Source organism: Salminus brasiliensis, chromosome 6 (assembly GCF_030463535.1).
Source record: "Salminus brasiliensis chromosome 6, fSalBra1.hap2, whole genome shotgun sequence".
NCBI lineage: Eukaryota > Metazoa > Chordata > Actinopteri > Characiformes > Bryconidae > Salminus > Salminus brasiliensis.
Genome location: NC_132883.1, coordinates 178,943 through 206,685, shown reverse-complemented (window position 1 = coordinate 206,685; position 27,743 = coordinate 178,943). Strand labels below are relative to the sequence as shown.

At 46.9% G+C, this 27,743-nt stretch overlaps 2 protein-coding genes across 2 annotated transcripts in view; both read left to right on the top strand.

Annotated features, from left to right (window-relative positions):
• The window catches only part of spag17 (sperm associated antigen 17), a 29,897-nt gene extending 7,884 nt beyond the window's left edge, over window positions 1-22,013 (top strand). The window contains exons 8-40 of the mRNA XM_072681193.1: window positions 634-783; window positions 1,569-1,629; window positions 1,762-1,880; window positions 2,279-2,413; window positions 2,696-2,809; window positions 3,628-3,772; window positions 3,889-4,059; window positions 4,320-4,357; window positions 4,432-4,533; window positions 5,089-5,243; window positions 5,345-5,465; window positions 6,597-6,677; window positions 6,833-7,057; window positions 7,191-7,305; window positions 7,766-7,859; window positions 8,295-8,415; window positions 8,824-8,914; window positions 9,175-9,317; window positions 9,558-9,696; window positions 11,649-11,848; window positions 15,034-15,166; window positions 15,469-15,623; window positions 16,329-16,499; window positions 16,894-16,997; window positions 17,960-18,090; window positions 18,315-18,448; window positions 18,565-18,750; window positions 18,925-19,038; window positions 19,165-19,219; window positions 20,196-20,271; window positions 20,459-20,512; window positions 21,524-21,629; window positions 21,775-22,013. Coding sequence (XP_072537294.1) covers window positions 634-783; window positions 1,569-1,629; window positions 1,762-1,880; window positions 2,279-2,413; window positions 2,696-2,809; window positions 3,628-3,772; window positions 3,889-4,059; window positions 4,320-4,357; window positions 4,432-4,533; window positions 5,089-5,243; window positions 5,345-5,465; window positions 6,597-6,677; window positions 6,833-7,057; window positions 7,191-7,305; window positions 7,766-7,859; window positions 8,295-8,415; window positions 8,824-8,914; window positions 9,175-9,317; window positions 9,558-9,696; window positions 11,649-11,848; window positions 15,034-15,166; window positions 15,469-15,623; window positions 16,329-16,499; window positions 16,894-16,997; window positions 17,960-18,090; window positions 18,315-18,448; window positions 18,565-18,750; window positions 18,925-19,038; window positions 19,165-19,219; window positions 20,196-20,271; window positions 20,459-20,512; window positions 21,524-21,629; window positions 21,775-21,864 — 4,029 coding nt within the window. The 3' untranslated portion in view covers window positions 21,865-22,013. The remainder of the gene's footprint in view (window positions 1-633; window positions 784-1,568; window positions 1,630-1,761; window positions 1,881-2,278; window positions 2,414-2,695; window positions 2,810-3,627; window positions 3,773-3,888; window positions 4,060-4,319; window positions 4,358-4,431; window positions 4,534-5,088; window positions 5,244-5,344; window positions 5,466-6,596; window positions 6,678-6,832; window positions 7,058-7,190; window positions 7,306-7,765; window positions 7,860-8,294; window positions 8,416-8,823; window positions 8,915-9,174; window positions 9,318-9,557; window positions 9,697-11,648; window positions 11,849-15,033; window positions 15,167-15,468; window positions 15,624-16,328; window positions 16,500-16,893; window positions 16,998-17,959; window positions 18,091-18,314; window positions 18,449-18,564; window positions 18,751-18,924; window positions 19,039-19,164; window positions 19,220-20,195; window positions 20,272-20,458; window positions 20,513-21,523; window positions 21,630-21,774) is intronic.
• Window positions 22,014-24,937: 2,924 nt separating this feature from the next.
• dennd2da (DENN/MADD domain containing 2Da) overlaps window positions 24,938-27,743 on the top strand; it is a 30,388-nt gene continuing 27,582 nt past the window's right edge. Inside the window, exon 1 of the mRNA XM_072681228.1 lies at window positions 24,938-25,358. The gene's annotated coding sequence lies outside the window, so the exon portion shown is untranslated. The remainder of the gene's footprint in view (window positions 25,359-27,743) is intronic.

Genomic DNA, 27,743 nt, shown 5'->3' with positions numbered 1-27,743 from the left:
CTTTTCTACATAAATACATGTCCAAATGTGGGACATAGACACCCCTTCTGAAAACTACTTTAAGTTTAAGCAGCACCCATTGCTGGTACAGCTTGTCTAGTCCCTGTAGAGAAGAAGTACTACCAATAGAATAGGACTCTCTGGAGCAGATCAACATCATGACCCTATTGGCTCCATGCTGCCTAATGCCAGGCGTGGGCTAGAGGGGTATAAAGCCCCCCAGCATTGAGGAGCTGTGGAGCAGTGGAGGAACTCTAAAATGATGGTGGAGGAGCTCCATCCAGTACTTTTGGGTTGAGTTGGGGATGATGAGGTGGGGTGATGATCATCATCCAACATCCTGACCTCACTAATGCTCTTGTTTCTGAATGCAGTCAAACCCTCACAGCAATGCTCCTCCAAAATCTAGTAGAAAGTCTTCTCCAACAACAGCAGGAGAAACTCTTTTAATACCCTTGATTTCAGACGAAACAGTGAAAGAGCAGGTGTCCCAATACTTTTGTCAGTGTAGTGTATGATTGCAAAGCCTTGGCAATACAGATGTAAATGTGTCAATAAAGCACACTGGATTTAGTTGAGTTGATAAATGGATGTGGGTGTGTGTGTGTGTGTGTGTGTGTGTGTGTGTAGCAGTCACTTGGCGTGGTTGTGTTTGAGGGCGTGGCCTGTTTGCTGTATGACAGTTTGGATTGGAGGAGGCAGCACCAGCACTACCTGAACAGCCTGAGGCTTGTCCGCGTCCCGCAGGTCAGCAGAGTGAAAGCACCTGAAGCAGCAGCCGAGGTTCGTCCAGTGTATCTCACTTCAGTAGACTGACCCACACGGCCGGGGGAGAGAGACCCAGAGCTGTAAAACTGTACAACTGGACTGTACAATACATATACATATATATATATGTAAAGTTAAAAGTGTGTAAAGGTTGTTTACAGTAATCACACGGAAAGAGTCTCACTTCAGCCGTAGAGTAACAGAGGTGTGTGAGGTTACCCTTAAAGCTCAAAGATGCATGTCCAGTTACCAGCCAGCAGAAACAGACAGAACTCCATCATCAGTCTCAACAGAGTGTAAAGGTTACGTTTCACAGCACTGTGTATAGTGTACGCTTCTCTTTACAGGATTTGAATCATATAGAGTGTGTAAACGAGTCTCTGCACTGATGACTCCATCTGAAGGTTGAGATTCAATTTCCTCAACTGTGAAATTTTATTATAATTCATTACAATCAATAATAACGTGATAAAGTTTATAATTACTTTCTGTCTAAAATAAAATAACTGTGAAATCAGTCTCTGAAGATGAATTACTGTATTATTTTAACTGTAATACTGTATAAATACTTCCTCCAGTTACTTGAATGTATTTAGTGTATTTAAACATAATTTTGATTAAATGATTGAATCATGATGTGCTGAATCTTTTCCTAAAATAATATTTGAAATGGAGCTGCGGTGGGATTGGAGAGCAGTGTGAAAGTAGAGACCACAGGCTTTATATATGTGTTTAAAGTCTCTACAGTTATTATTATTATTGTAACAATAAACACTAAAACCAATGTGTTGTTTTTTTAGGTTCCACAAACTCCAGCTCCACCGTCAGCAAAGAAGAGGTTGACAGTAGAGGAGAGAGCCGGTATCATGTTTGATGTGTCTGTAATGTGTGTTTCCTCCTGCAGCTTCTGGCTGTTAAAGGGGGATGTGATCCTCTCTGCAGCTCTCTGTCTGTCTCCACTGTAAACAGAGGCCGTGTGTCAGCCTGCAGTAGAGGCGGAGCCTGTAGGCCTCAGCGGGGAGGTGGATATGAGGCTGTATTCTGACCTACTGGACCACATACCGGCCGAGGTCGTCTCCGTACCGCTCATACTGCACTGCCTGCTGGAACAGGTGAGTAAAACAGCACCTGTAATAGAGCCCTGTTTTAAACACAGTGAGAGCTAGCCAGGCTAAAGTACAGCTTCCAAACATGGTGGAGGTAGTTTCATCAGCAGCTCACAGTGAGAGCTAGCCAGGCTAACGTACAGCCTTCAAACATGGTGGGGGTAGTTTCATCAGCAGCTCACAGTGAGAGCTAGCCAGGCTAACAGACAGCCTCCAAACATGGTGGAGGTAGTTTCATCAGCAGCTCACAGTGAGAGCTAGCCAGGCTAACGTACAGCCTCCAAACATGGTGGAGGTAGTTTCATTAATGGCTTAAATCAGCAGATACTCCTTTATTACAAACGGTCATAAGAAGCCGGTTTGGGAGCGGGTCTCAGTGTTACTGATGCTGTGTGTTTGTGCAGGTAGTAGCCTCAGAACAGGACGTCCCAGCTGGACCAGCAGATTCAGAACAGCTCTCAGACTGGCCTGACCGAGAGCTGACCAGCTACATGCTGTCGTCTGTACTGAGCCTGCCACTGCCGGAGCAGGAGAAAAGGGTAAACTGACTAAAGAGAACTGCATTAGTTGAGATTCTCCACTATTTCACCCTCATCATCTTCATCATCATCATCATTCCATATAAAACTTAGAAGACTCGTGTAGCTGCACTGGTGGGTTTGGATAGGGGATAAATTATGGGCTGTATCTGTGTTGTAGTCATGGCGACTGACACCTGCTTCCATTCACCTCCACTGTACAGAGATCAGCTGCAATTATGTTTTAATCATTGAGTATAAACTGATTGGTGTGTGTGTGTGTGTGTTTGTGTGTGTGTGTAGAAGCTGCTGGAGGATTTTGGAGAGGGGGAGTCTGATGAGATAAAGAAAGAGCAGACCCAGCCTGCACTGATCAACCATCACAACGAGAGAGCCAGGAGACTGCAGCGCTGCACTGTGAGAATGAACACTGTGTTGTCCCGTAGTTAAGCAGCAGGACACGGGGGCTTTTTACAGCTAACACATAGAGACCCCCACTGAGCAGACCAGCCAGATAAACTCCCTCAGAGCTGGTGGAAGAAACCCTGCAAGGCTCCAAGACTCACACGGGAATTATCCTCCTCTGATCAGAACTATTTATACAGTATTGATCATTTATTATTGATTATCACAGCTGTGATGTCATTTGCAATAACATAAAGCTCGAGTGTTTAATAGTCGAGTTTTTACAAAATAAATAAAATAAATAAATGAAACTTTAACACTCTCAGATCCTTCCACCAACACGTATCTCCACTATTAATGAGTTACTGCTGATCAACGCTAACAGTTCCAGAACAGCAGGTCTGACTGAGCGGAGGCTGGTTAGGGTACCTGTTAAGCTCTGTTCACCGTCAGGCTCACCTTTAGTGGATCGGATTGAGCCTCAGAACTGTCCAAGTATTAACACACGTCTCCTCCTCTTCCTCTCTAATCACAAACAGAATCCCAACCAATCAGACTGTGAGGTGGGAACTAAGTGGTGTCTAAAACTTTACATCATGTTGTATCGGACAGTTTTGTGTCCCATCATATCCTATAACATCAGATCAGGTTTGGTATCAGATAGTGTCGTAATATTATATAATATATATCATATCCTAAATGTATATATATATAGCTCCATATATACCATATCATATCGTATTGTACTGTATCGTATCATATCGTGATCGTGATCACTGTGTTACAGGGTTGTGTGAGAGCAGGGGTGAGCTGTATGTGTGTTTCTGCAGGTGCTGGATGGGCTGGATGTAAACAGTGTTGAAGCAGCGATGATGGAGAAGAGCTCAGTGTGGAACAGACTGAGGGTCAGACAGCGCCACAGCTCCACCCTCAGCCTGGCCAGGAGACAGGAGCTCCTCCACTGCTGCTCTGATGGTGAGGGACACACTTCACTACATCACTAATCACGCTTACGCCCGATTCCTGAGTCTGTGTGAACTGTACATCACACACACGTGTGTGTGTCTGTGTGTGTGTGTGTGTGTTTACAGACACTCTGTCTCTCTCGGAGGTCCAGAGGTTGCTGCAGATGTGTGTGTTTGAGAGCATGCCTCTGACTGCAGTAGATCAGAGCGGTCAGCTCGTACACCAGTCTGACCCTCTGACCCCGCTGCCCTGGGACAACCCCCTGGCATTCGTCCAGCAGATCTACAGCAGACCAGGTCAGTAAACACCTGGCCACCCGGACAGATCTTATATTTATTTTGTTACAAAGTGGTTGCTATGCTTTTGCTAGTATGTTGCTTCTTAGATGTTTGCTAGGATGCAGCTAGTTGCTATGCCATAGATGTTGGTTGCCATGGTGTTGCTATGGTTGGTTGGTACAATTTTGGTAAGTGATTGCTATGTAATTTAAGATGGTTGGTAGAATTTTGATAGGTGGTGGTTGGTGATAAGATGTTGCTCTGTTTCTCTGTTGAAGGCTCCCTGACCAGCAGAGCCGAGCTGGAGGGTGGAGAGGTACGCTCTATCAGTGGTATAAGCTCTAGATCTGTAGGGTGCTCGTCCTCTTTACTGAACGGCTTGTTTTGCAGGAGGGAAACACGGTGACTGCAGCAGAGCTTCAGAAGATGCTGACTCGGCGGCTGAGACACTGGAACTTCACTGAACGCCATGACCCACACATCTTCCCCCAGGTCATCACCCATCACCCATACTTACCTCACAGCTGCCCTTTACCTGACCTCCTCTTCACTTCCCATTTCACTGCTGTAGTTTATACCTTCACTGCTTTGCCATGAGGACGGTCTGTGTACCCTGGAGGTCTCTAATGTTGGAGGTCACTCTAGGAGCAGTCCCTGGTGGTTTAAAGGTGGTTTAGGGGATTTCCTCTGCGGGTAAACGTGGAGGCCGCTCATGAATGCGTGTTGCTACTTTAAGCTGCACCCATTGCTGACACAGATGTGCAAATGCACACACACAGCTTGTCTAGTTGATGAGGTGGGGTGCTGATTATCATCCAACATCCTGACCTTATTATCGCTCTTTTCATGGAATACAATCAAATCCTCACAGCAATTCTCCTCCTCCTAAATCTAGTAGAACTACTTCTTCTCTGGACAGTAGAGACAGTTACTGCAACAGAAGCAGAATCAACTCTTTTAATACCCTTGATTTCAGAAGAAACTCTTATTGAGCAGGTGTCCCAATACTTTTGTCCGTATGGTCTATAGTGCTTGTTGTGTGTTCAGGTCCTCCAGGCAGTGTCGGAGTGTTACAGGTGTGTGGATACCTTCTCCAGCAGCACCGACAACACTGTGTTCATCATCTGCCACAATCCTATGGGCCCCCAGAGGAGCAGCAGGGAATCCTGGGAAGTGTGTCTTCACACTGACGTCAGATTCAGGTGCTTCCAGAGTGTATTTGATGGTTCCAGCTTAACAGCTATATCACTGTGTGGTTCTACGGGTTCTGTGCAGACGCTGAGATGTGCTGTGGTTCCTGCAGGGACTATCTGGAGCACGTGGCTCAGCGGATCAGAGACTGGACTAGAGTGGAGGACCAGAAACAGAAGGACCTAAAACAGGAGAGGGAACAGGACGTACACACTCCCTCCCAGACCTGCAGGACCGAAGGCAGTAACACGCACACACACACACACAAACGCACACACACACACACCGGGTCCGATTCAGAAAACGGAGTTCCTCTATATTATTCCAAGTAATTACTAAACTGGGGCTAAATGGTTGCTGAGGTATCCCAAGTGGTTACTCTGGGGTTGCAAGGCAGATGCTATGTAGGGTATGGACTGATGCCACGCTCCCGCTGGGACACGCCTCCTTTAGTCGAACTGGGTGGTAAATCATTGGGCAGCTCGGCTGCAGCGCTTATTAGGGAAACGACCAAACCGGGACTGGAACCAGCGACTCTCTGCACCAGTTAAAGGCAGCAAGACTCGAAAGCGACCCTTAAACTTCTTAAACTTAGCATGTTGCTAATTGCACAACTACAGAGGGCTTGTTTCTCAGAACGTGACTCAGCGCTCAGAGAGCTCTCACACGCTTCAGTGCCGGGAGTCCAGCTGCTTCTGTGAACTGCAGGGACCCATTAGCTTCTCTTTAGCAGCTCCTTCACGGCAGAAGCTTCAAAGGTGGTTGCAAAGGTGTTGTTAGGTTGTTGCTGTACTGTTGTAAGTGGTTGCTAGGGTGTTGCTGTGGCGTTCCAGATCGTTATAGAGTGTTGCTAGGTGTGATTGCTAGAATTTTGCTAGACTGGGTACAATTGAGTCCCAGGTGGTTGCTAGGGTGTTGCTAGGTGGTTGCTATGAAGTCCCAGGTGAGACAAGACGAGACCATATTTACCATTAGTGACGGACACAGATGGATTTTGGCTTCTGCTTTTATCCCATCTGTGCAGTGAACACACACACACACATATACACACACATACACCCGTGAAACACACACAGTGGACAGTGAGCACACATGCCTGGAGCGGTGGGCAGCCATTGCTGCGACGCCCGGGGAGCAGAGAAGAGTCTTGCTCATGGGAACAACAGAGGCAGCTTGCCGAGCTCGGGTATCGAACCCACAACCCTGTAATCAATAACCCGGAGCTCTGACCACTGAGACACTGAGACTGTGATTTTATGGAGATTCTAAGCTGTTGCTATGGTGATTTTATGGTGATTCTATATATATATATACAGATGTTGGTCTAATTAACGTTGTTTTGTTGATTGATGGTTTAATAACCTTCATCTTCTCCTTCCGACACTCCAGCGCCCTCTCCAGACCCAGAGCAGGCAGAGCCGTATATCAGACAGGATTCACTCAAGGTAAGGCAGGACCAGGAACCCTGATGTTCAGAAAACTGAACCCTGGGGCTGGGCTTCTGAAGCTCCAGGAGTCTGGACCCTCCAGCAGCTCCTGGACACCTGCAGAACTCTCTCTGGTTCTGATGGGGATGCTCTCCTCTCCTGGTTTGATCCAGGCGTGGAAGCTGGAGCAGGAGAGGCTGAGGGAGGAGGAGCTGAGTAAGAGGATGAAGAAGGAGAAGGGCGGGAAATCCTCGGCTAAAGCAGGCAGAGAGTCCGCCAGAGAGAGCAGGAGGGCCAAGACCCCCTCCCAGAACCCCCCAGAGACCAAAACCCCCGAAACCACCAGACCACCCACACACACCAGCGAGAAGCCCCCCACACCCAGAGAGAGCACGCCTGTGAGTGACCCGACACTCCAAAACACTCCCAACACACACACACACACACACACACACACACACACACACACACTGCCTCACACTTTCACACACATGACACATTGTGTGTGTGTGTGTGTGTGTGTGTGTGCAGGTGGTAATAGGGTACAGTATGGATGGAGAGCTGCTGCAGGTTAAAGGAGAGAGTCAGTGTGTTTATCCGTCAGACGGTGGAACCATCAGTGTGGACAAAGTTCAGTTTGTGCAAGGTATACACACACACACACACACACACACACACAAACACACACAAACACACACACACACACAAACACACACACACAGACACACACACAAACACACACACACACATACACACACACAGACACACACAGACACACACAAACACACACACACACAAACACACACACACAGACACACACAAACACACACACACACACACACACAGACACACAAGCACACACACACACATACACACACTAATCAGAAACAGGTGTGGTGTAACTCTGGAAATGGCGTAACCATGGAAATGGGTAAAAGGTTACCATGAGTGTAACTGAGTGTAATGTCCATGTGCTGTATGCTTCGTCCTCTGCGCTCCGGTGGTTCCAGCTGATGTGGATTGGCCAGTCTGAGTGTGTGAGTGTGTCTGAGTTGTGGGCGGGGCGAGCTCACCTGTAGCATCTGTGTGTTTTTATATTTTGTAAGGGTCGACCCTGCTGAGCGTGTGTGTGAGAAAAGACGAGCACTGCTTCTACACACATGTCTACACACAGAGACAGAAAAGCAACACACCAGGTACTACACACACACACACACACACACACACCAGTAACCCTGATTCAGTGATTCAGTAACTCTGATTCAGTGATTCAGTAACCCTGATTCAGTGATTCAGTAATCCTGAGCCCTGGGTTAACCCTGAGCACAGAGGGTAGAGACCCGTAACCTCTTCAGCCCTATCACTCAGTAACTGCTGGGGGGCTTTATACCCCTCTAGCCCACGCCTGCATTATTAGGCAGCATGGAGCCAATAGGGTCATGATGTTGATCTGCTCCAGAGAGTCCTATTCTATTGGCAGCACTTCTTCTCTACAGGGACTAGATAAGCTGTGTGTGCATTTGCACATCTGTGTCAGCAATGGGTGCAGCTCAAAGTAGCTGAATATGGACAGTGTATCTAAGTGTGTGAGTGTGTATTGTATGTATATACAGTGTGTGTGTGTGTGTGTGTGTGTGCTGCAGGTGAGAGGGAGAGATGTGGCTGTTTTTACGCTGTTCTGAACAACGGCATCCAGCTCTCATACAGCCAACCATCGCTGACCTTGCCCAGAGACACCACTGACTCCGCCCCTACGGTCAGTAACAGTTCACTAACGAGTGAAATCATCATTATAACCAGTTTCATTTACATACTTACAGAAACTCACACTGGAGACACTACACTGTTCTGCTTTCTAAAACAGGAGATTTGCATAAAGGTAAAAGATCAAACACCTCTTTGAGTCGTGGAACCCGTTTTGATGCCCCTTAGAACCATTTTTTCAAAGGTTATTTAAATCCTGACTGAAGTGGAGTCAAACCGGGGCGCTCCGACAGTCTCTGAAAACAAGGTTCCTCACGTGTTCTTTACTGAATAGAACTGGGGTGACTGGGGCAGAGAAGGGTTCTGCTGTAGTTGCCTCGTCTGTGTTAAAGAGTAGAGTGACAGCAGAGGAAGTGTGACGGAGCACAGCTAATGACACACACACCTGTCTATGGTGCAGGAATCGGAGTGTGTAGCCGGTGTTCCTGTGGGTCTGCACGCCTCCCTGCCCTCCGGCCTCCAGATCAGCTTCCAGTATGAGGACACGGCAGGTCAGCAGCCTCACACAACCCCCTCCCCCCCACACACACACACCCTACGTGCAACCGGCACTAACACCACTGGGGTCCTCTGACATCACTCTCATAAAAGCTATGGGCACAGACTTCGGCAACCCCCCAAACACACACACCCCTCTGATCTCATATATTTAAAATAGTTATTAGATTGTTTTGTTTGTATAAACTGTGTGTGTATATATGTGTGTGTCTGTGTGTGTGTGTGTGTGTGTGTGTGTGTGCTTGTGTGTCAGGTGGTTTGTCTGTGTGTTTTAGACAGCAGGTCTCCCCTGGGGGACACACTCTCTCTCCTCTTAAACACACACACACTGAGCTCTCCCGCACCATCACCTGTCAGGGCACGGTCATAAAGCACTGCAGAGATGGCTCTACTGAGGTACACACACACACACACACACACACACACAGAACCTATATATGTATGTATATGTATATAGAATAGAATAGAATAGGACTCTGGAGCAGATAAACATGAAGCTATTGGCACCGTGCTGCCTAATGCCTAATACAGTCCTTTAAAAAATTGGTGTCCCAATACATTTGGCCATATATTGTGAGTCATTTTATGTGTGTGTGTGTGTGTGTGTGTGTGTGGGTGTGTGTGTGTGTGTTTTAGGTGCTGTTTGCAGATGGTACGATCAGTAGAAGTCCAGACTCTGGACCGGTGTGTGTGTTGGTCCCCAGCAGCCCAGTGCAGGAGGAGGAGCCTATTAAAGACACACCCCCAGAGAACAAAGACATCAAAGAAAAGAAGGGTAAAACACACTGCTACACACAGCTACACACCTACACAACTCTACACACAGCTACACACCATTACTACACCTACACAACTCTACACACAGCTACACACCATTACTACACCTACACAACTCTACACACCATTACTACACCTACCCAACTCTACAGACAGCTACACACCTACACAACTCTACACACAGCTACACACCATTACTACACCTACACAACTCTACACACCATTACTACACCTACCCAACTCTACAGACAGCTACACACCTACACAACTCTACACACAGCTACACACCATTACTACACCTACACAACTCTACACACAGCTACACACCATTACTACACCTACACAACTCTACACACCATTACTACACCTACCCAACTCTACAGACAGCTACACACCTACACAACTCTACACACAGCTACACACCTACACAACTCTACACACAGCTACACACCATTACTACACCTACACAACTCTACACACCATTACTACACCTACACAACTCTACACACAACTACACACCATTACTACACCTACACAACTCTACACACAGCTACACACCTACACAACTCTACACACAGCTACACACCATTACTACACCTACACAACTCTACACACCATTACTACACCTACCCAACTCTACAGACAGCTACACACCTACACAACTCTTCACACAGCTACACACCTACACAACTCTACACACAGCTACACACCTACACAACTCTACACACAACTACACACCATTACTACACCTACACAACTCTACACACAGCTACACACCTACACAACTCTACACACAGCTACACACCATTACTACACCTACACAACTCTACACACCATTACTACACCTACCCAACTCTACAGACAGCTACACACCTACACAACTCTTCACACAGCTACACACCTACACAACTCTACACACAGCTACACACCTACACAACTCTACACACAACTACACACCATTACTACACCTACACAACTCTACACACCATTACTACACCTACCCAACTCTACACACAGCTACACACCTACACAACTAGGGGCAGTGGTGGCTCAGCGGTTAGAGCGCCGGGATATCGATAACAGGGTTGTGGGTTCGATTCCCGGGCTCGGCAAGCTGCCACTGTTGGGCCCTTGAGCAAGGCCCTTTACCCTCTCTGCTCCCCGGGCGCTGGAGTTGGCTGCCCACCGCTCTGGATGTGTGTGTGTACTCACTGCCCCTAACACGTGTGTGTGTGTGAGTGTGTGTTCACTACCAGATGGGTTAAATGCGGAGGACACATTTCGCTGTACAGTGTACACTGTGCAGTGACAAATACATGCACCTTTACCTTAACTCTACACACAACTATACACCACTACTACACTTACACAACTCTACACACCACTACTACACCTACACACAACTACACACTATTACTACACCTACACAACTCTACACACAGCTACACACCTACACAACTATAAACACAACTACACACCATTACTACACCTACACAACTCTACACACAACTACACACCACTACTACACCTACACACAACTACACACTATTACTACATCTACACAACTCTACACACAACTACACACCACTACTACACCTACAAACAACTACACACTATTACTACACCTACACAACTCTACACACAACTATACACCACTACTACACCTACACAACTCTACACACAACTATACACCATTACTACACCTACACAACTCTACACACAACTACACATCATTACTACACCTACACAACTGTACACACCATTACTACACCTACACAACTCTACACACAACTACACACCATTACTACACCTACACAACTCTACACACAACTACACACCATTGCTACACCTACACAACTCTACACACAACTACACACCACTACTACACCTACACACAATTCTACACCATTACTACACCTACACAACTCTACACGCTGCTGCTGTTCTCAGGAAAGCTCGTCTCTAAGCCGGTTGTGGGAGAAGGGTTGGAGCTCCCTCTGAAGGAGGAGTCTAACAAGGCTCCAGAAGTGACGGGCGGCTCATGGACCACCACCACCCCCTCTGGCTTTAGAGTGGCGTCCATCAGGGGCAGAAGGGTGGATGTGCAGCCCATTCTGACCTTCCATGCTACCGACCCCTTCAGCCAGAGCGTGAGTGTGGAGTCGTTAGAACTGATTCAGGCTGTGTTTCAAATCTACACTAGAAGCACTATCAGTACTGAATCAGCAGAATCAGTACTGAATCAGCAGAATCAGTATTGCCCAATGAATCAGTACTGAATCAGCAGAATCAGTACTGAATCAGCAGAATCAGTATTGCCCAATGAATCAGTACTGAATCAGTAGAATCAGTACTGCTTACCGACTCATTACTGCCCATTGAACCTATAGTGCACACTAAATCCGTATCAGTGTTTATGTGGTATCCAGTGTTTATGTGGTATCCAGTGTTTCTGTGGTATCCAGTGTTTGTGGTATCAGTGTTTATGTGGTATCCAGTGTTTGTGGTATCAGTGTTTATGTGGTATCAGTGTTTCTGTGGTATCAGTGTTTCTGTGGTATCCAGTGTTTATGTGGTATCAGTGTTTCTGTGGTATCCAGTGTTTATGTGGTATCAATGTTTATGTGGTATCTGTGTTTCTGTGGTATCTGTGTTTCTGTGGTATCAGTGTTTATGTGGTATCAGTGTTTATGTGGTATCCAGTGTGTTTATGTGGTATCAGTGTTTATGTGGTATCAGTGTTTCTGTGGTATCCAGTGTTTATGTGGTATCAGTGTTTCTGTGGTATCCAGTGTTTATGTGGTATCAGTGTTTATGTGGTATCTGTGTTTCTGTGGTATCTGTGTTTCTGTGGTATCAGTGTTTATGTGGTATCAGTGTTTATGTGGTATCCAGTGTGTTTCTGTGGTATCAGTGTTTATGTGGTATCAGTGTTTCTGTGGTATCCAGTGTTTATGTGGTATCAATGTTTCTGTGGTATCAGTGTTTATGTGGTATCAGTGTTTATGTGGTATCAGTGTTTATGTGGTATCAGTGTTTCTGTGGTATCCAGTGTTTATGTGGTATCAGTGTTTATGTGGTATCCAGTGTTTATGTGGTATCAGTGTTTATCTGGTATCCAGTGTTTCTGTGGTATCAGTGTTTATGTGGTATCAGTGTTTATGTGGTATCAGTGTTTATGTGGTATCCAGTGTTTCTGTGGTATCCAGTGTTTATGTGGTATCAGTGTTTCTGTGGTATCAGTGTTTCTGTGGTATCTGTGTTTATGTGGTATCCAGTGTTTCTGTGGTATCAGTGTTTCTGTGGTATCTGTGTTTCTGTGGTATCCAGTGTTTCTGTGGTATCAGTGTTTCTGTGGTATCTGTGTTTCTGTGGTATCCAGTGTTTATGTGGTATCCAGTGTTTCTGTGGTATCAGTGTTTCTGTGGTATCAGTGTTTCTGTGGTATCAATGTTTCTGTGGTATCCAGTGTTTATGTGGTATCAGTGTTTCTGTGGTATCCAGTGTTTCTGTGGTATCTGTGTTTATGTGGTATCAGTGTTTATGTGGTATCCAGTGTTTATGTGGTATCAATGTTTCTGTGGTATCCAGTGTTTATGTGGTATCAGTGTTTCTGTGGTATCCAGTGTTTCTGTGGTATCTGTGTTTATGTGGTATTCAGTGTTTATGTGGTATCCAGTGTTTCTGTGGTATCAGTGTTTATGTGGTATCAGTGTTTATGTGGTATCCAGTGTTTATGTGGTATCCAGTGTTTCTGTGGTATCAGTGTTTATGTGGTATCAGTGTTTCTGTGGTATCAGTGTTTCTGTGGTATCTGTGTTTCTGTGGTATCCAGTGCTTATGTGGTATCCAGTGTTTCTGTGGTATCAGTGTTTCTGTGGTATCCAGTGTTTATGTGGTATCAGTGTTTCTGTGGTATCAGTGTTTCTGTGGTATCCAGTGTTTATGTGGTATCCAGTGTTTCTGTGGTATCAGTGTTTCTGTGGTATCAGTGTTTCTGTGGTATCCAGTGTTTCTGTGGTATCTGTGTTTATGTGGTATCAGTGTTTATGTGGTATTCAGTGTTTATGTGGTATCCAGTGTTTCTGTGGTATCAGTGTTTCTGTGGTATCAGTGTTTATGTGGTATCAGTGTTTATGTGGTATCCAGTGTTTATGTGGTATCAATGTTTCTGTGGTATCCAGTGTTTATGTGGTATCAGTGTTTCTGTGGTATCCAGTGTTTCTGTGGTATCTGTGTTTATGTGGTATCAGTGTTTATGTGGTATCCAGTGTTTCTGTGGTATCAGTGTTTATGTGGTATCAGTGTTTATGTGGTATCAGTGTTTATGTGGTATCCAGTGTTTCTGTGGTATCAGTGTTTATGTGGTATCAGTGTTTCTGTGGTATCCAGTGTTTATGTGGTATCAGTGTTTCTGTGGTATCAGTGTTTCTGTGGTATCAATGTTTCTGTGGTATCCAGTGTTTATGTGGTATCAGTGTTTCTGTGGTATCCAGTGTTTCTGTGGTATCTGTGTTTATGTGGTATCAGTGTTTCTGTGGTATCAGTGTTTCTGTGGTATCCAGTGTTTATGTGGTATCAGTGTTTATGTGGTATCCAGTGTGTTTCTGTGGTATCAGTGTTTATGTGGTGTTCAGTGTTTATGTGGTATCCAGTGTTTATGTGGTATCAGTGTTTCTGTGGTATCAGTGTTTATGTGGTGTTCAGTGTTTATGTGGTATCCAGTGTTTCTGTGGTATCAGTGTTTCTGTGGTATCAGTGTTTCTGTGGTATCCAGTGTTTATGTGGTATCAGTGTTTATGTGGTATCCAGTGTGTTTCTGTGGTATCAGTGTTTATGTGGTATCAGTGTTTCTGTGGTATCAGTGTTTATGTGGTATCAGTGTTTATGTGGTATTCAGTGTTTATGTGGTATCCAGTGTTTCTGTGGTATCAGTGTTTCTGTGGTATCAGTGTTTCTGTGGTATCAGTGTTTATGTGGTATCAGTGTTTCTGTGGTATCAGTGTTTATGTGGTATCTGTGTTTATGTGGTATCAGTGTTAGAATCGTTATTATATATATATTTTATATATTGTTATTAGAATCATTTTTTTCTCTGCAGCTAAATGTTCTCTATATTACTGTAATTAGAAACCTGTCACTTTGTCTCCGCCCTGCAGGTGAAAGCTGTAGATGTGGTTTATTACTTAGGTGGTGTTCTCGGCTGTCTGTTGTGGTCTACTGTGGAGCAAATGTCTCACTGGTCATGGTTGTGGTTGGTGTTGTTGATGGTGTAACTGCTGCTGTCAGACCTGAGGAGCTCTGAAGCCCGTTAGTTATTGTTCTGCTCTTTCAGGTCGTGATCACGAGGGAGGACCATGTCCTGTCTGTGCTGGAGAAAAACGGGACAGCCGTAGTGGACCATGCTGACGGAACCAGAATTACCACCTTCTACCAGCAGAGGGAGCCACAACAGCAGCACAGCTCAGGTCAGGAGAACCACGGAGAAGCTCACAGAGGATCATTGTCTTTAGAAACTCGTGCCAGCATGATTTACATTATCTGTCCAAAAGTATACAGGCGGCCCTTCTACTAACGGAGTTCAGCTGCTTCATGGTGTCTGACACAGGTCTGTGTGTGGGTGGGTGGGGGGACAGGAGAGCTGTTGAAGATGGGAGTGTTATACAGACAGAGGGTTATAATGAAACATGCTGAAGCCTCTAGTGTGTCTGTACTTCAGTCTGTGTTTATAGATAAGGGTGTGTGATACAGTGTACGAATGCTCCTGCAGGTGTAGGGGGCAGTAGTGAGCACAGCAGGGAGAAGCTGGTGAGGGTGGAGAGCAGTGGGTTCGCTACAGTGACGCTGAACTGCGACAGAAAGAGCTGTGAAGTTCTCCTCGGAGACGGGACAGTCATCAGCGCCAACACACACAGAGAATATACGGTGAGGAGACAGAGGGATGGACGGATGGATGGAGAAACGGGTGGATGGATTGAATGGATGGAGAAACGGGTGGATGGATTGATAAAGGGGTGGATGGATGGAGAAATAGATGAATGGGTGGATGGATTGATAAAGGGGTGGATGGATGGAGAAATAGATAGATGGATGGAGAAATTGGTGGGTGGATTGATGAAGGGGTGGATGGATGAAGAAACAGATGGATGCATAGAGAAGCAGGTGGATGGATGGACGTACGGATGGATGGAAAAATGGGTGGATGGATTGATGGACAGTTGTTTGAATATGTAATAATTTTCTCACAAGCTCTCTCTCTCTGTCTCTCTCACTCTCTCTCACTCTCTCTCCCTCTGTGTCTCTCTCACTCTCTCTCTCTCTGTGTCTCTCTCACTCTCTCTCTCTCTCTCTCTCTCTTTCTCTCTCTGTCTCTCTCACTCTCTCTCTCTCTGTGTCTCTCTCTCTCTCTCTCTCTCTCTCTCTCTCACTCTCTCTCTCTCTGTGTCTCTCTCACTCTCTCTCTCTCTCTCTCTCCCTCTCTCTGTCTCTCCCTCTCTCTGTGTGTCTCTCTCTCTCTCTCTCTCTCTCTCTCTCTCTCTCTCTCTCTGTCTCTCTCTCCCTCTCTCTCTCTCTCTCTCTCTCTCTCTCTCTCTCTTTCTCTCTCCCTCTCTCTCTCTCTGTGTAATGCAGGTTCATCCCTGTAGGGGGGGTGTTCTCCGTGTTGGTGAGGATGGTGTAGTTGTGTACAGCTCTGGCTCACATGGAACAGAACCTGAAGGACACCAGTCTGGTCAGTATGTGATGAGTCACTGTGCAGGTGTGCTTTGTCAACTCACTGACTCTCACAGAACACTCTACAAGGTGAGACACACACACACACACACACACACACACTCACACACACACATACTTACATACTCACACACACACACACACACACACACACTCACACACACACATACTTACATACTCACACACACACACACACTCACACACACACACACACTCACACACACACACACACTCACACACACACTCACATACTTACACACACACACACTCATGCACACACTCACTCACGCACACTATATTTGTGAGCTGCTGTTTTGTTCATTAAAAGGAATAACGCTGAATGAGCGCTTCGTCAGTTAGCACTGGAGCTAGCTGCACGGCTAATGTAGCTCAGTGTGAAACTTCAGACTGATCGTCTGATTGGTTAGATGTGATCACATGTTCACTGTGTTTGGGAGCACAGGTGACCGCAGACGGCCAGGTCTCCATTATTAACCCTACAGCTTCAGCACAAAACACACAGGCGGAGCTTCAGCGCGGGGCCGGCTTTTATACTCACCCACCACGGTAAGATCAGCAGTTCAGCCACGCCCATTCAGTCTACAACGGTTTAGACACGCCCATTCAGTCTACAACAGTTTAGCCACGCCCATTCAGTCTACAACGGTTTAGACACGCCCATTCAGTCTACAACAGTTTAGCCCTGCCCATTCAGTCTACAACAATTTAGCCCTGCCCATTCAGTCTACAACAGTTCAGCCACGCCCATTCAGTCTACAACGGTTTAGACACGCCCATTCAGTCTACAACAGTTCAAACACGCCCATTCAGTCTACAACAGTTCAGACACGCCCATTCCGTCTACAACGGTTTAGACACGCCCATTCAGTCTACAACAGTTTAGCCCTGCCCATTCAGTCTACAACAGTTTAGCCACACCCATTCAGTCTACAACGGTTTAGACACGCCCATTCAGTCTACAACAGTTCAGCCACGCCCATTCAGTCTACAACAGTTTAGCCCTGCCTATTCAGTCTACAACAATTTAGCCCTGCCCATTCAGTCTACAACAGTTCAGCCACGCCCATTCAGTCTACAACGGTTTAGACACGCCCATTCAGTCTACAACAGTTCAGACACGCCCATTCAGTCTACAACAGTTCAGACACGCCCATTCCGTCTACAACGGTTTAGACACGCCCATTCAGTCTACAACAGTTTAGCCCTGCCCATTCAGTCTACAACAGTTTAGCCCTGCCCATTCAGTCTACAACAGTTCAGCCACGCCCATTCAGTCTACAACAGTTTAGCCCTGCCCATTCAGTCTACAACAGTTTAGCCCTGCCCATTCAGTCTACAACAGTTCAGCCCTGCCCATTCAGTCTACAACGGTTTAGACACGCCCATTCAGTCTATAGCAGTTTAGCCACGCCTATTCAGTCTACAACAGTTTTGCTCTGGCCAATCAGTCCACAGCTGTTTGGCCACGCCCGTCCACTGCAGTGTGTGTGTGTTGTGGTGTGCTGCAGGTTGTTTGTGGTGGGTTCTGACGGTTCTGCAGTGGAGGTTCTCTGTGCGGAGGCTGTGGAGGAGATTCTGAGCGAAGCGTTCTCTGATCCTTCAGTTGCTGTGATTAAAGACCCTCTACCCCACACACTCGGTTAGAACACCCCCCCACACACACACACACCAACCCCACACACACACACACACACACACACCTACTGAAAGTATTCTATTCTCCAATATTAGTATGATGCTAACCTCAGGCCTGAATGATCACACTCTGCTCGAAGCGTGAGGGTATAGCCTAACCGACTCCGTTGCGACTCGTCTGAGTATCCCACCGCACCAGTAAACGGGTTTGTGCTGTTTTCCCAGTAGAAGAGTTCGGAATCACCCTCCTGAAGCCGCTCTCCAGAGACAGCCTCTCCCATGGGCTCCTGCCCAAAAAACAGGATGACATCATCCCTGACAACCTCAAAAACCGGCCATGGGACATTTTCCCCACCTCTAAGGTAGAGGCATGACAGGTTTAACCCCTTCAGCCCTGTAAACACTCCTCTACACTAGAGTAGTAAAGATGGATGATGTAAGTGTGTGTGTGTGTGTGTGTGTGTGTACTTGTGTTTAGAAGACTGCAGGTCCTACGTTTGAATCTGAGCTGGGGCGAGGTTTGGAGGTGACGCAGAGAGAGAAACCCAGTTCTGGTCCAACAGCAACGGTCCTCCAGTGCCCTGATACGTTGCTGATCCGCCAAATGACCCAGAATCCCCCTGTCTCAGAGCAGCAGTGGGAGAATCTGCAGGAGAAAGTTCTGGTAGTCATTTGTTCTGGTTCTGGTAGCCAACACTCCTGTTCACACACTGCTTCACACCGACCAGCTGACCAGTGATGGGGTAGAAAGGGGAGGAGTGGAAGCACAAGGGAGGGTTCTACACACACACACACACACACACACATATATATGAGAACGTGTGTGTGTGTGTTGCAGGTGTATATAGAGAAGCTCCTTCAGAGGGAGAAGCTGAAGGATGAGATGAAGCTGAAGGATCCTCGGACAGTGGAGGAAAAACTGCACCACACTGACCTCCTACAGCTACTACTGGTGTGTGTGTAATGAGGAAGTGTGTGTGTGTTCGTTGTCTCAGTGTAGTTGTGGGTTTAATTTCCAGTTTTCTGTTTCCGCTGACTAATCAGAACTGACTCCAGATCCTCTCTCCTCTCACTGCAGTCTCTACCTGACTCTGAGCATCCGCCCGTTACCATGGAGACGCAGCCTCCACCCGGTGAGGGAGTTTACCTTACCCCTTACACTCTGCATATATATCAAGTCAAGTCAAGTGGGTTTTATTGTCATTTCAGCTACATACAGAGAACACAGTGAAACGAAACAACGTTCCTCCAGGACCATGGTGCAACATAGACACAGTGCATACAGAACACAAGTGCGGACAGACAACACAACACAGTACAGACAGAGGATAATACATAATTGGGGGTAGTGTGCAAATTCTGCATTATTGTGTAATAAATATTGAGTCCAGTGAGGTAGTAAAGTTATTAGTGCAAAATGCTTCCCATTTTATCTGGGGTAAATGGTTGGAGAGAGAGAGAGAGAGAGAGAGAGAGAGAGAGTGTGTGTGTGTGTGTGTGTGTGTGTGTGTGTGTGTGTGTGTGTGTGTGCGCGCATGTAGCAGAAAAGACATCAGTTCAGAAGTTGAGTTGTGTTGAGGAGTCTGATGGCTTGGGGGAAGAAGCTGTTGCAGAGTCTGGTCGTGTTGGACCGGATGCTGCGGTACCTTCTTCCTGATGGCAGGAGGGAGAACAGTCTGTGTGAAGGGTGGGTGGAGTCATCCACAATGCTGGTTGCTTTGCGGATGCAGCGGGTGGCTGTAACATCAGGTTTGTAGGCCCTGAATAGACCCCTGTGGCTCTAAACAACATACACTGAACCTCAACTCACCAAATCTCTCCCAGCAGTTTCTGCATTAGGATTAATAACAGGTCACGGCAAAACCCCCACACTGATCCATCAGCCGGTATAAATAAACTAAAGTTATACAATAATAAAACAAATAAAACAAAATAATAATAAAAACAGAAACGATAATAACATTAAAAACGTCTAAATCAAATAAATACAATAATCAATAAAAACAGGCTGAATTATGTGGTTCTTCTCTGTATGACTCACTGTTATCTAGAACGTAGAACATTAACTGTGCCCACAGCTATAAGTGTTTACCGCTGTTCCTTCCGCAGGCGCCGGCTCTCTGTACGCTCAGGCTGTCTCTCAGTGTCCACTCTCTGACCAGCGGGACGATGAAGCTACTGATGGGTACTTCTCTCCTCTCCCTCTGGGAGTGTATTCTGTTGTTCATTGGAGGTTGTTTGGTTTACAGTGTGTATTGTAGGGCGTTTCCATGGTTACAGTTTTTGGGATTTGCTCCCACATAAACCCCCTCACTGACACACACTGGTCCAGAGAACAGAACTCCCCAGTAAGAACTGGTTTCTGCTTACAGGGTGGAGAGGAAGAGGCAGGACTCTCTGTGGGGAGGCCGGCTCCGCCAGCACAGGTAGAACACTTCACACTGACCACCCGTACTGACCACACCCTCACACACCACCTCCATCTCCGCTGCTCGGGGTGTTTTACTGTCGGCCACCTGTTCAATAGAACAGTTCACCCCAAATCTCAGCAGTTTACCCCGTGTAGCACTACCTGATAAATCTGCTGCAGAATTGTGTCATTCTGTACAGTTCATTACATACTTCCATTTCATTTACTCTGTAAAACTCCAGCGCCCGGGGAGCAGAGAGGGTAAAGGGCCTTGCCCAAGGGCCCAACAGTGGCAGCTTGCCGAGCCCGGGAATCGAACCCACAACCCTGTTATCAATAGCACAGAGCTCTAACCGCTGAGCCACCACTGCCCTGACTACGGTAAAATAATATAAATACATGAAAACAGTGAGAAAAGCATTAATATTAAAAATGTAGCAGAATCGAGAAAGATTGATTGATTTATTTAATATTTCTTTATATATATTAATTTACATTTATAGTATATACATTTTTATTATATATATATATATATATATATATATATATATTCACCTATACTTGTAACTTAATTAGTTACATCTAAATGCATTAATTAATACATTCACGGCCCTATTTACGAGCTGTCAACCGCGCAGCTTGATTTGGGGCGTGTCGGTGTGTCTTTGCTATGGTAACGACTGGAAAAGTACGGCTTGCAGCTCGAAACGCTCAAAAGTCATGTAGTAGATCTCTTAATGAATCATGAGTGTGTTTTGGTCAGCGTGTCGCTCACCTTTCCCTTTAAGAGCCAGGGGCGGTCTGACTTTGGCGGGTTGATATTTCAGTGGTGCAGCCAAGACAGCAAAACGCCAGAAACTCCGCTGAACACCCCTCATTTCGAGACCACCGCGCCCATCAGCGCTGTTTAATGGTGCAGGCGGAAGGAGTGTGCAAGTGTGTGGCGAGGTGTAAGACAGCAGCGAGCATCAGGGCCTCGCCCAGGGTGTAGGACAGGACCCTCACTGTGTCAGCTGTTCTTCTCCAGGCTGGAGCTGCAGGAGGAGAGGAGGCATCGCCATTCCCTCAGAAACCACATCATCACTCCATACTTCCACACCGAGCTGCAGGAGACGCTCCACTGCACACAGCAGGTACGAGCCACCACCCACACCACTGAGCTCCTCTTCTGCAGAACACCTGAGGTGTGTCTGTGGGACTCCTTCAGCGCCCCACCTCCAGTGTTCTACTGCGTGAATTATCAGTACAGTAGAACCGGTTCTGTTCTGTTCTAAACAGGAGCTGGACCCGACGTCTCTGGATCTCCCTCCGTTCCCTACCAGGAGAAAGTCTGAAGCTCAGATCAGCTCGACCTCCTCCTCCCACTGAAGTAGCTCAGCTTTACAGTCTAGCACCACCCGTTTCACCACCCATCACTGTAGAACTGATAACCTGATCAATAATAAAGGACTGAAGCATTTCCCTTCCTTCCCTCCGTTACTCTCAGTCCTGCAGGATCACTCTCACTCTCAGTCCTGCAGGATCACTCTCACTCTCAGTCCTGCAGGATCACTCTCACCCTCAGTCCTGCAGGATCACTCTCATCCTCAATTCTGCAGGATCACTCTCACCCTCAGTCCTGCAGGATCACTCTCACTCTCAGTCCTGCAGGATCACTCTCACCCTCAGTCCTGCAGGATCACTCTCACTCTCAGTCCTGCAAGATCACTCTCACTCTCAGTCCTGCAGGATCACTCTCACCCTCAGTCCTGCAGGATCACTCTCACCCTCAGTCCTGCAGGATCACTCTCACTCTCATTCCTGCAGGATCACTCTCATCCTCAGTCCTGCATGATCACTCTCACCCTCAGTCCTGCAGGATCACTCTCATCCTCAGTCCTGCAGGATCACTCTCACTCTCAGTTCTGCAGGATCACTCTCACCCTCAGTCCTGCAGGATCACTCTCACCCTCAGTCCTGCAGGATCACTCTCATCCTCAGTCCTGCAGGATCACTCTCACTCTCAGTCCTGCAGGATCACTCTCACCCTCAGTCCTGCAGGATCACTCTCACCCTCAGTCCTGCAGGATCACTCAGTCCTGCAGGACCCATGTCACTCCACTGCTGCGTTCTCTCCACTGGCTTCCTGTAGCTGCTGCCCACATCAGATTTAAAACCCTGACGCTGGCCTACAAAGCCAAGAACGGACCAGCCCCTCCGTATCTGATGGCAATGGTCAAAAGCCGATCCGCACCAAGAGCCCTTCGAGCTTCAAGTACGGCTTGGCTCGACCCGCCATCCCTCAAAATCCGCGGAAGACAAGCGTCCAGGCTTTTTTCTGTCCTGGCACCAAAGTGGTGGAACGAGCTGCCCCTGGGTGTCCGAACAGCCGAGTCGCTCGCTGTCTTCAAACACAGACTGAAGACCCACCTCTTCAGAGAGTACTTGGGCGAATAGCAGAGTACTATGGTCACCTTATTGTCTTGTGTTTAGTAATGTCTAAGATTAGAGGTATCTTTGAATTATTAGTCTATTCTAACTAGCTGAGGTTTCTTTCTTGGGTAAATAGCAAAGCACTTTGTAAGTCGCTCTGGATAAGAGCGTCTGCTAAATGCCGTAAATGTAAATGTAAATGTAAATCACTCTCACTGTCGGTCCTGCAGGATCACTCTCAGCTCCCAGGCTGGTGGTAGAGGTATTATTGGAGACTGTGTGTTTTCAGGTTTTGGTGCAGAATAAAAAAGGATAAATAAAAGTGTAAATCGATGGCGTCGTGAATCAGGATAATGAATCAGTAAATATCTGGATAAAGTCATGCAGACAGTCACAGTGCAGAGAAGACCAGAATGAAGAGGATGAGCCGTTAGTTAGAGATTAAGAATCACACTTTTAATTCGCTGCAGAAAGCGGGAGGGAGAACTGCGATTACAGGATCAACAAACACGAGAAACACCGTAAAATGCACAGATGTTGATGTGCAGCACTGTAACGAGATCAGCAGCAGCATCGGCCAGTTCTGTCTGGGTCACGGACCTTCTCAAACTGACCGAAGCCTAGAGGAGAAAAATGCAGGGCAGAAACAAAGATGAGACACACCCACAAACACAACCTGATAATGGAGGGGGCGGAGCTAATGCAAGACACTAGCCTTTTTGAGGAAAACCATAAAAGGACAGATGAGGGAGCTGTCTGCACTCCCCCACTGGTTTGTGGAGTGTTCAGTAATCACACTCAGTCAGACCCTCAGTCAGACGCTCAGTCAGACCCTCAGTCAGACCCTCAGTCAGACGCTCAGTCAGACCCTCAGTCAGACGCTCGGTCAGACCCTCAGTCAGACCCTCAGTCAGACCCTCAGTCAGACGCTCAGTCAGACCCTCAGTCAGACCCTCAGTCAGACCCTCGGTCAGACGCTCGGTCAGACCCTCGGTCAGACCCTCGGTCAGACCCTCAGTCAGACGCTCGGTCAGACCCTCAGTCAGACGCTCAATCAGACCCTCAGTCAGACCCTCAGTCAGACCCTCAGTCAGACGCTCAGTCAGACCCTCAGTCAGACCCTCAGTCAGACCCTCAGTCAGACGCTCGGTCAGACCCTCAGTCAGACCCTCAGTCAGACCCTCAGTCAGGCGCTCAGTCAGACCCTCAGTCAGACCCTCAGTCAGACGCTCGGTCAGACCCTCAGTCAGACCCTCAGTCAGACCCTCAGTCAGACGCTCAGTCAGACCCTCAGTCAGACGCTCGGTCAGACCCTCAGTCAGACCCTCAGTCAGACCCTCAGTCAGACCCTCAGTCAGACGCTCGGTCAGACCCTCAGTCAGACGGCTGCTGTCTGGATCCGCGGGTTCAGAGTCAGCAGCTTTCTGCTGGTTTCTTGACTGAAGGCAATGTAGCCACTGCAGCTCAACACCACCCCTGCAGCTCAACACCACCCCTGCAGCTCAACACCACCCCTGCAGCTCAACACCACCCCTGCAGCTTAACATCAACCAGTCACAGTTATCTGTGTTCAGCGAATCCCTTCAGTAAAGGCTGCCCTTCCTCCGTTTATGTCTATGATTATTTCAGTGCTGCTCTGAGATCACAAACTATGCAAATGAGATTTTGTGACATCACAAAGTAATGAGTTTAAACAGACTTCGTTTCCATATAAACAGAGTGTGTTTGAAACATTAACACACGCACACACACACACACTGTTAACAGACTTCAGAGCTGTGTGTGTGGCACCTGTAGCAGTGTGTTAAACATCAGTGACCAAAGGAAATCCCCATGTGATTGTGTGTGTGTGTGTGTGTGTGTGATTTTGTGTGTGTGTTTTAAAGTCCGCTTCAGTTCTCCTGCAGCGTGAGCACTTCCTCAAAGCAAAAGAAGAAGCAATGAACCAGCACTTATACACACACACAAACACACACACACACACACACACACACACACGCCCTTGCAAAGAGGACAGTTAGTGAACAGTGACCGAGAGAACAAAGGCACAGAGAGAGAGAGTAAGAGAGAGAGAGAGAGTAAGAGAGAGAGAGAGTGAGAGAGAGTAAGAGAGAGAGAGAGTGAGAGAGAGTAAGAGAGAAGAAGAGAGTAAGAGAGAGAGAGAGTAAGAGAGAGAGAGTGAGAGAGAGTAAGAGAGAGAGAGAGTAGTGGAAAGCGCGCGGGTATAAAGTTACTAAAGGAGAGCGTGAGAGTTAGAGAGAGTGAAGGAGAGAGAGAGAAAGCGATGGGACTTTGGTACGACAGAGCCGGTGAGACGATGTGGTGAACACCCACCTGCTGGAACGAACTAACCCAGCTGGATCCACACACACACACACACACACACACACACACACACACACACACACACTCACAGACAGAAGTGGGCCACCACAGAGGACTGCACTGAGGTAGGTCTCCTTTCACTCTGCTCATTAACTGTTACTAAAACTGGTATTTACATTTATATTTATACAGTATACACTATGAATTATTTAATATCTACTATAAATTATTCATCATCTACTATAAATTATTCAGTATCCACTATGAATTATTCAGAATGTACTATAAAATAATTCAGAATTCACTATGAATGATTCAGTATCCACTATGAATTATTCAGAATCCACTATGAATGATTCAGTATCCACTATGAATTATTCAGAATGTACTATAAAATAATTCAGAATTCACTATGAATGATTCAGTATCCACTATGAATTATTCAGAATGTACTATAACATAATTCAGAATTCACTATGAATGATTCAGTATCCACTATGAATTATTCAGAATCCACTGTGAATCTACTATGAATTATTCAGTATCTAGTAGGAAACCACTGTGTATATGTATCTGTATATGTAGGAACTGAAGAGTTAAGCACACACAGGAATTGTGAGGAAGGGTTAATCTGTTGTCATGGTAACAGGTTTTTAAGTGTGTGTTTAGATTTCCATTGAAAAACAGCACCAGCCAATCCACAGGTGCTCACAGATGCTAACTGAAGGGAATAGAAGGAAGTCCAGAAACGCCTGTGAATAAAGAGAGAGTGTGTGTGTGTGTGTGTGTGTGTGTGTGTGTGTGTGTGTGTAGGATGTATGTGCCTTGCGGTAACTTTGCCTTTCTTTCAGTAGAACCAGTACATCCAAATCAGAGGTTAAAGCTAAATGGAATTTGACCACATATCTAGGCTCCACCCACAAATACACCTTTTCACAGGTGTGGCTGAGAGTTGGGTCCATAGCTGCATATTACAGAGTGGCCTGTCTGATAAACTCCATGGTAACAGTGCAGAGGTGAACAGAGCACCCGGCACAGCCCTCTGTCTTTACCGCTCTCTACAGCCAATCAAAATCCACATGGTAATGAGCTAATCCATATTAATGACCAGCAATAAGAAAGACGATATGAAACAAAGGCCTTCAATCAAGTATGAACCAAAGATCTGAATTAACAAGTGAAATAAATAAATAAACCCAGCAGTAATAATGAGAGGAGATGAGGACAGTAATAATGATTTAAAGATCAAACGAGGAGAAAACGCAGTGATGCAACTGCAGCAGTTCCAACAAGGTTGCTAGGGTTTGTTTTTTTTCTATGGGGTTGCTAAGTGGTTGCTATGGTAATTGATTGCTATGATCTCCCAGGTGATTCCTATGGGGTTGTTAAGCACTTGCTATACATTTACATTCATTGAATTCAGCCAATTACTATGATCTCCCATGTGGTCGTTGTGGAGTCCCAGGTGCTATGATGTTGCGAGTGGTTGCTATGGTGACCCACATGATTTCTAGGTGGTGGCTGAGGGGTTGCTAGCAACTCTGTGTCCACCGAGTGTCTGTCAGACCACGTAAAGTTACAGAGCGGGGTCAGGGCCGAGTGCTGAGCTCAGAGCAGAGTGCAGAAAAGCCTCCAACTGACTCAGTAACTGCAGCAGAGCTCCAGACCTGCTGCTGCTGGTAGAGCTTAGAGCTCCAGACCTGCTGCTGCTGCTGGTAGAGCTTAGAGCTCCAGACCTGCTGCTGCTGGTAGAGCTGCAGAGCTCCAGACCTGCTGCTGCTGGTAGAGCTTAGAGCTCCAGACCTGCTGCTGCTGCTGGTAGAGCTGCAGAGCTCCAGACCTGCTGCTGCTGCTGGTAGAGCTGCAGAGCTCCAGACCTGCTGCTGCTGGTAGAGCTGCAGAGCTCCAGACCTGCTGCTGCTGCTGGTAGAGCTGCAGAGCTCCAGACCTGCTGCTGCTGCTGGTAGAGCTGCAGAGCTCCAGACCTGCTGCTGCTGCTGGTAGAGCTGCAGAGCTCCAGACCTGCTGCTGCTGCTGGTAGAGCTGCAGAGCTCCAGACCTGCTGCTGCTGGTAGAGCTGCAGAGCTCCAGACCTGCTGCTGCTGCTGGTAGAGCTGCAGAGCTCCAGACCTGCTGCTGCTGGTAGAGCTGCAGAGCTCCAGACCTGCTGCTGCTGCTGGTAGAGCTGCAGAGCTCCAGACCTGCTGCTACTGCTGGTAGAGCTGCAGAGGGGGACCGGCTCCAGATTAATGACTGTGGGTTTAGAATGGGGGGTCATTAAAGCTCCTGTAGGTGGACGTTGTAGATGTCCCAATACTTTTGTCCATTTAGCGTATATCTAGAACCACATAAACAATTTCACACAGTTGAGTGGTCTATATGCTCTGCAGTCATACACACCTACAGACGCATCAGACTTTGACTAAATTAAGTGTCTGGTGCTTTTTTTGTCCACTGAGTTCTCTGGACACAAGGTGGCGCTGCAGAAACGTGGCAGCTGCAGGACGAAG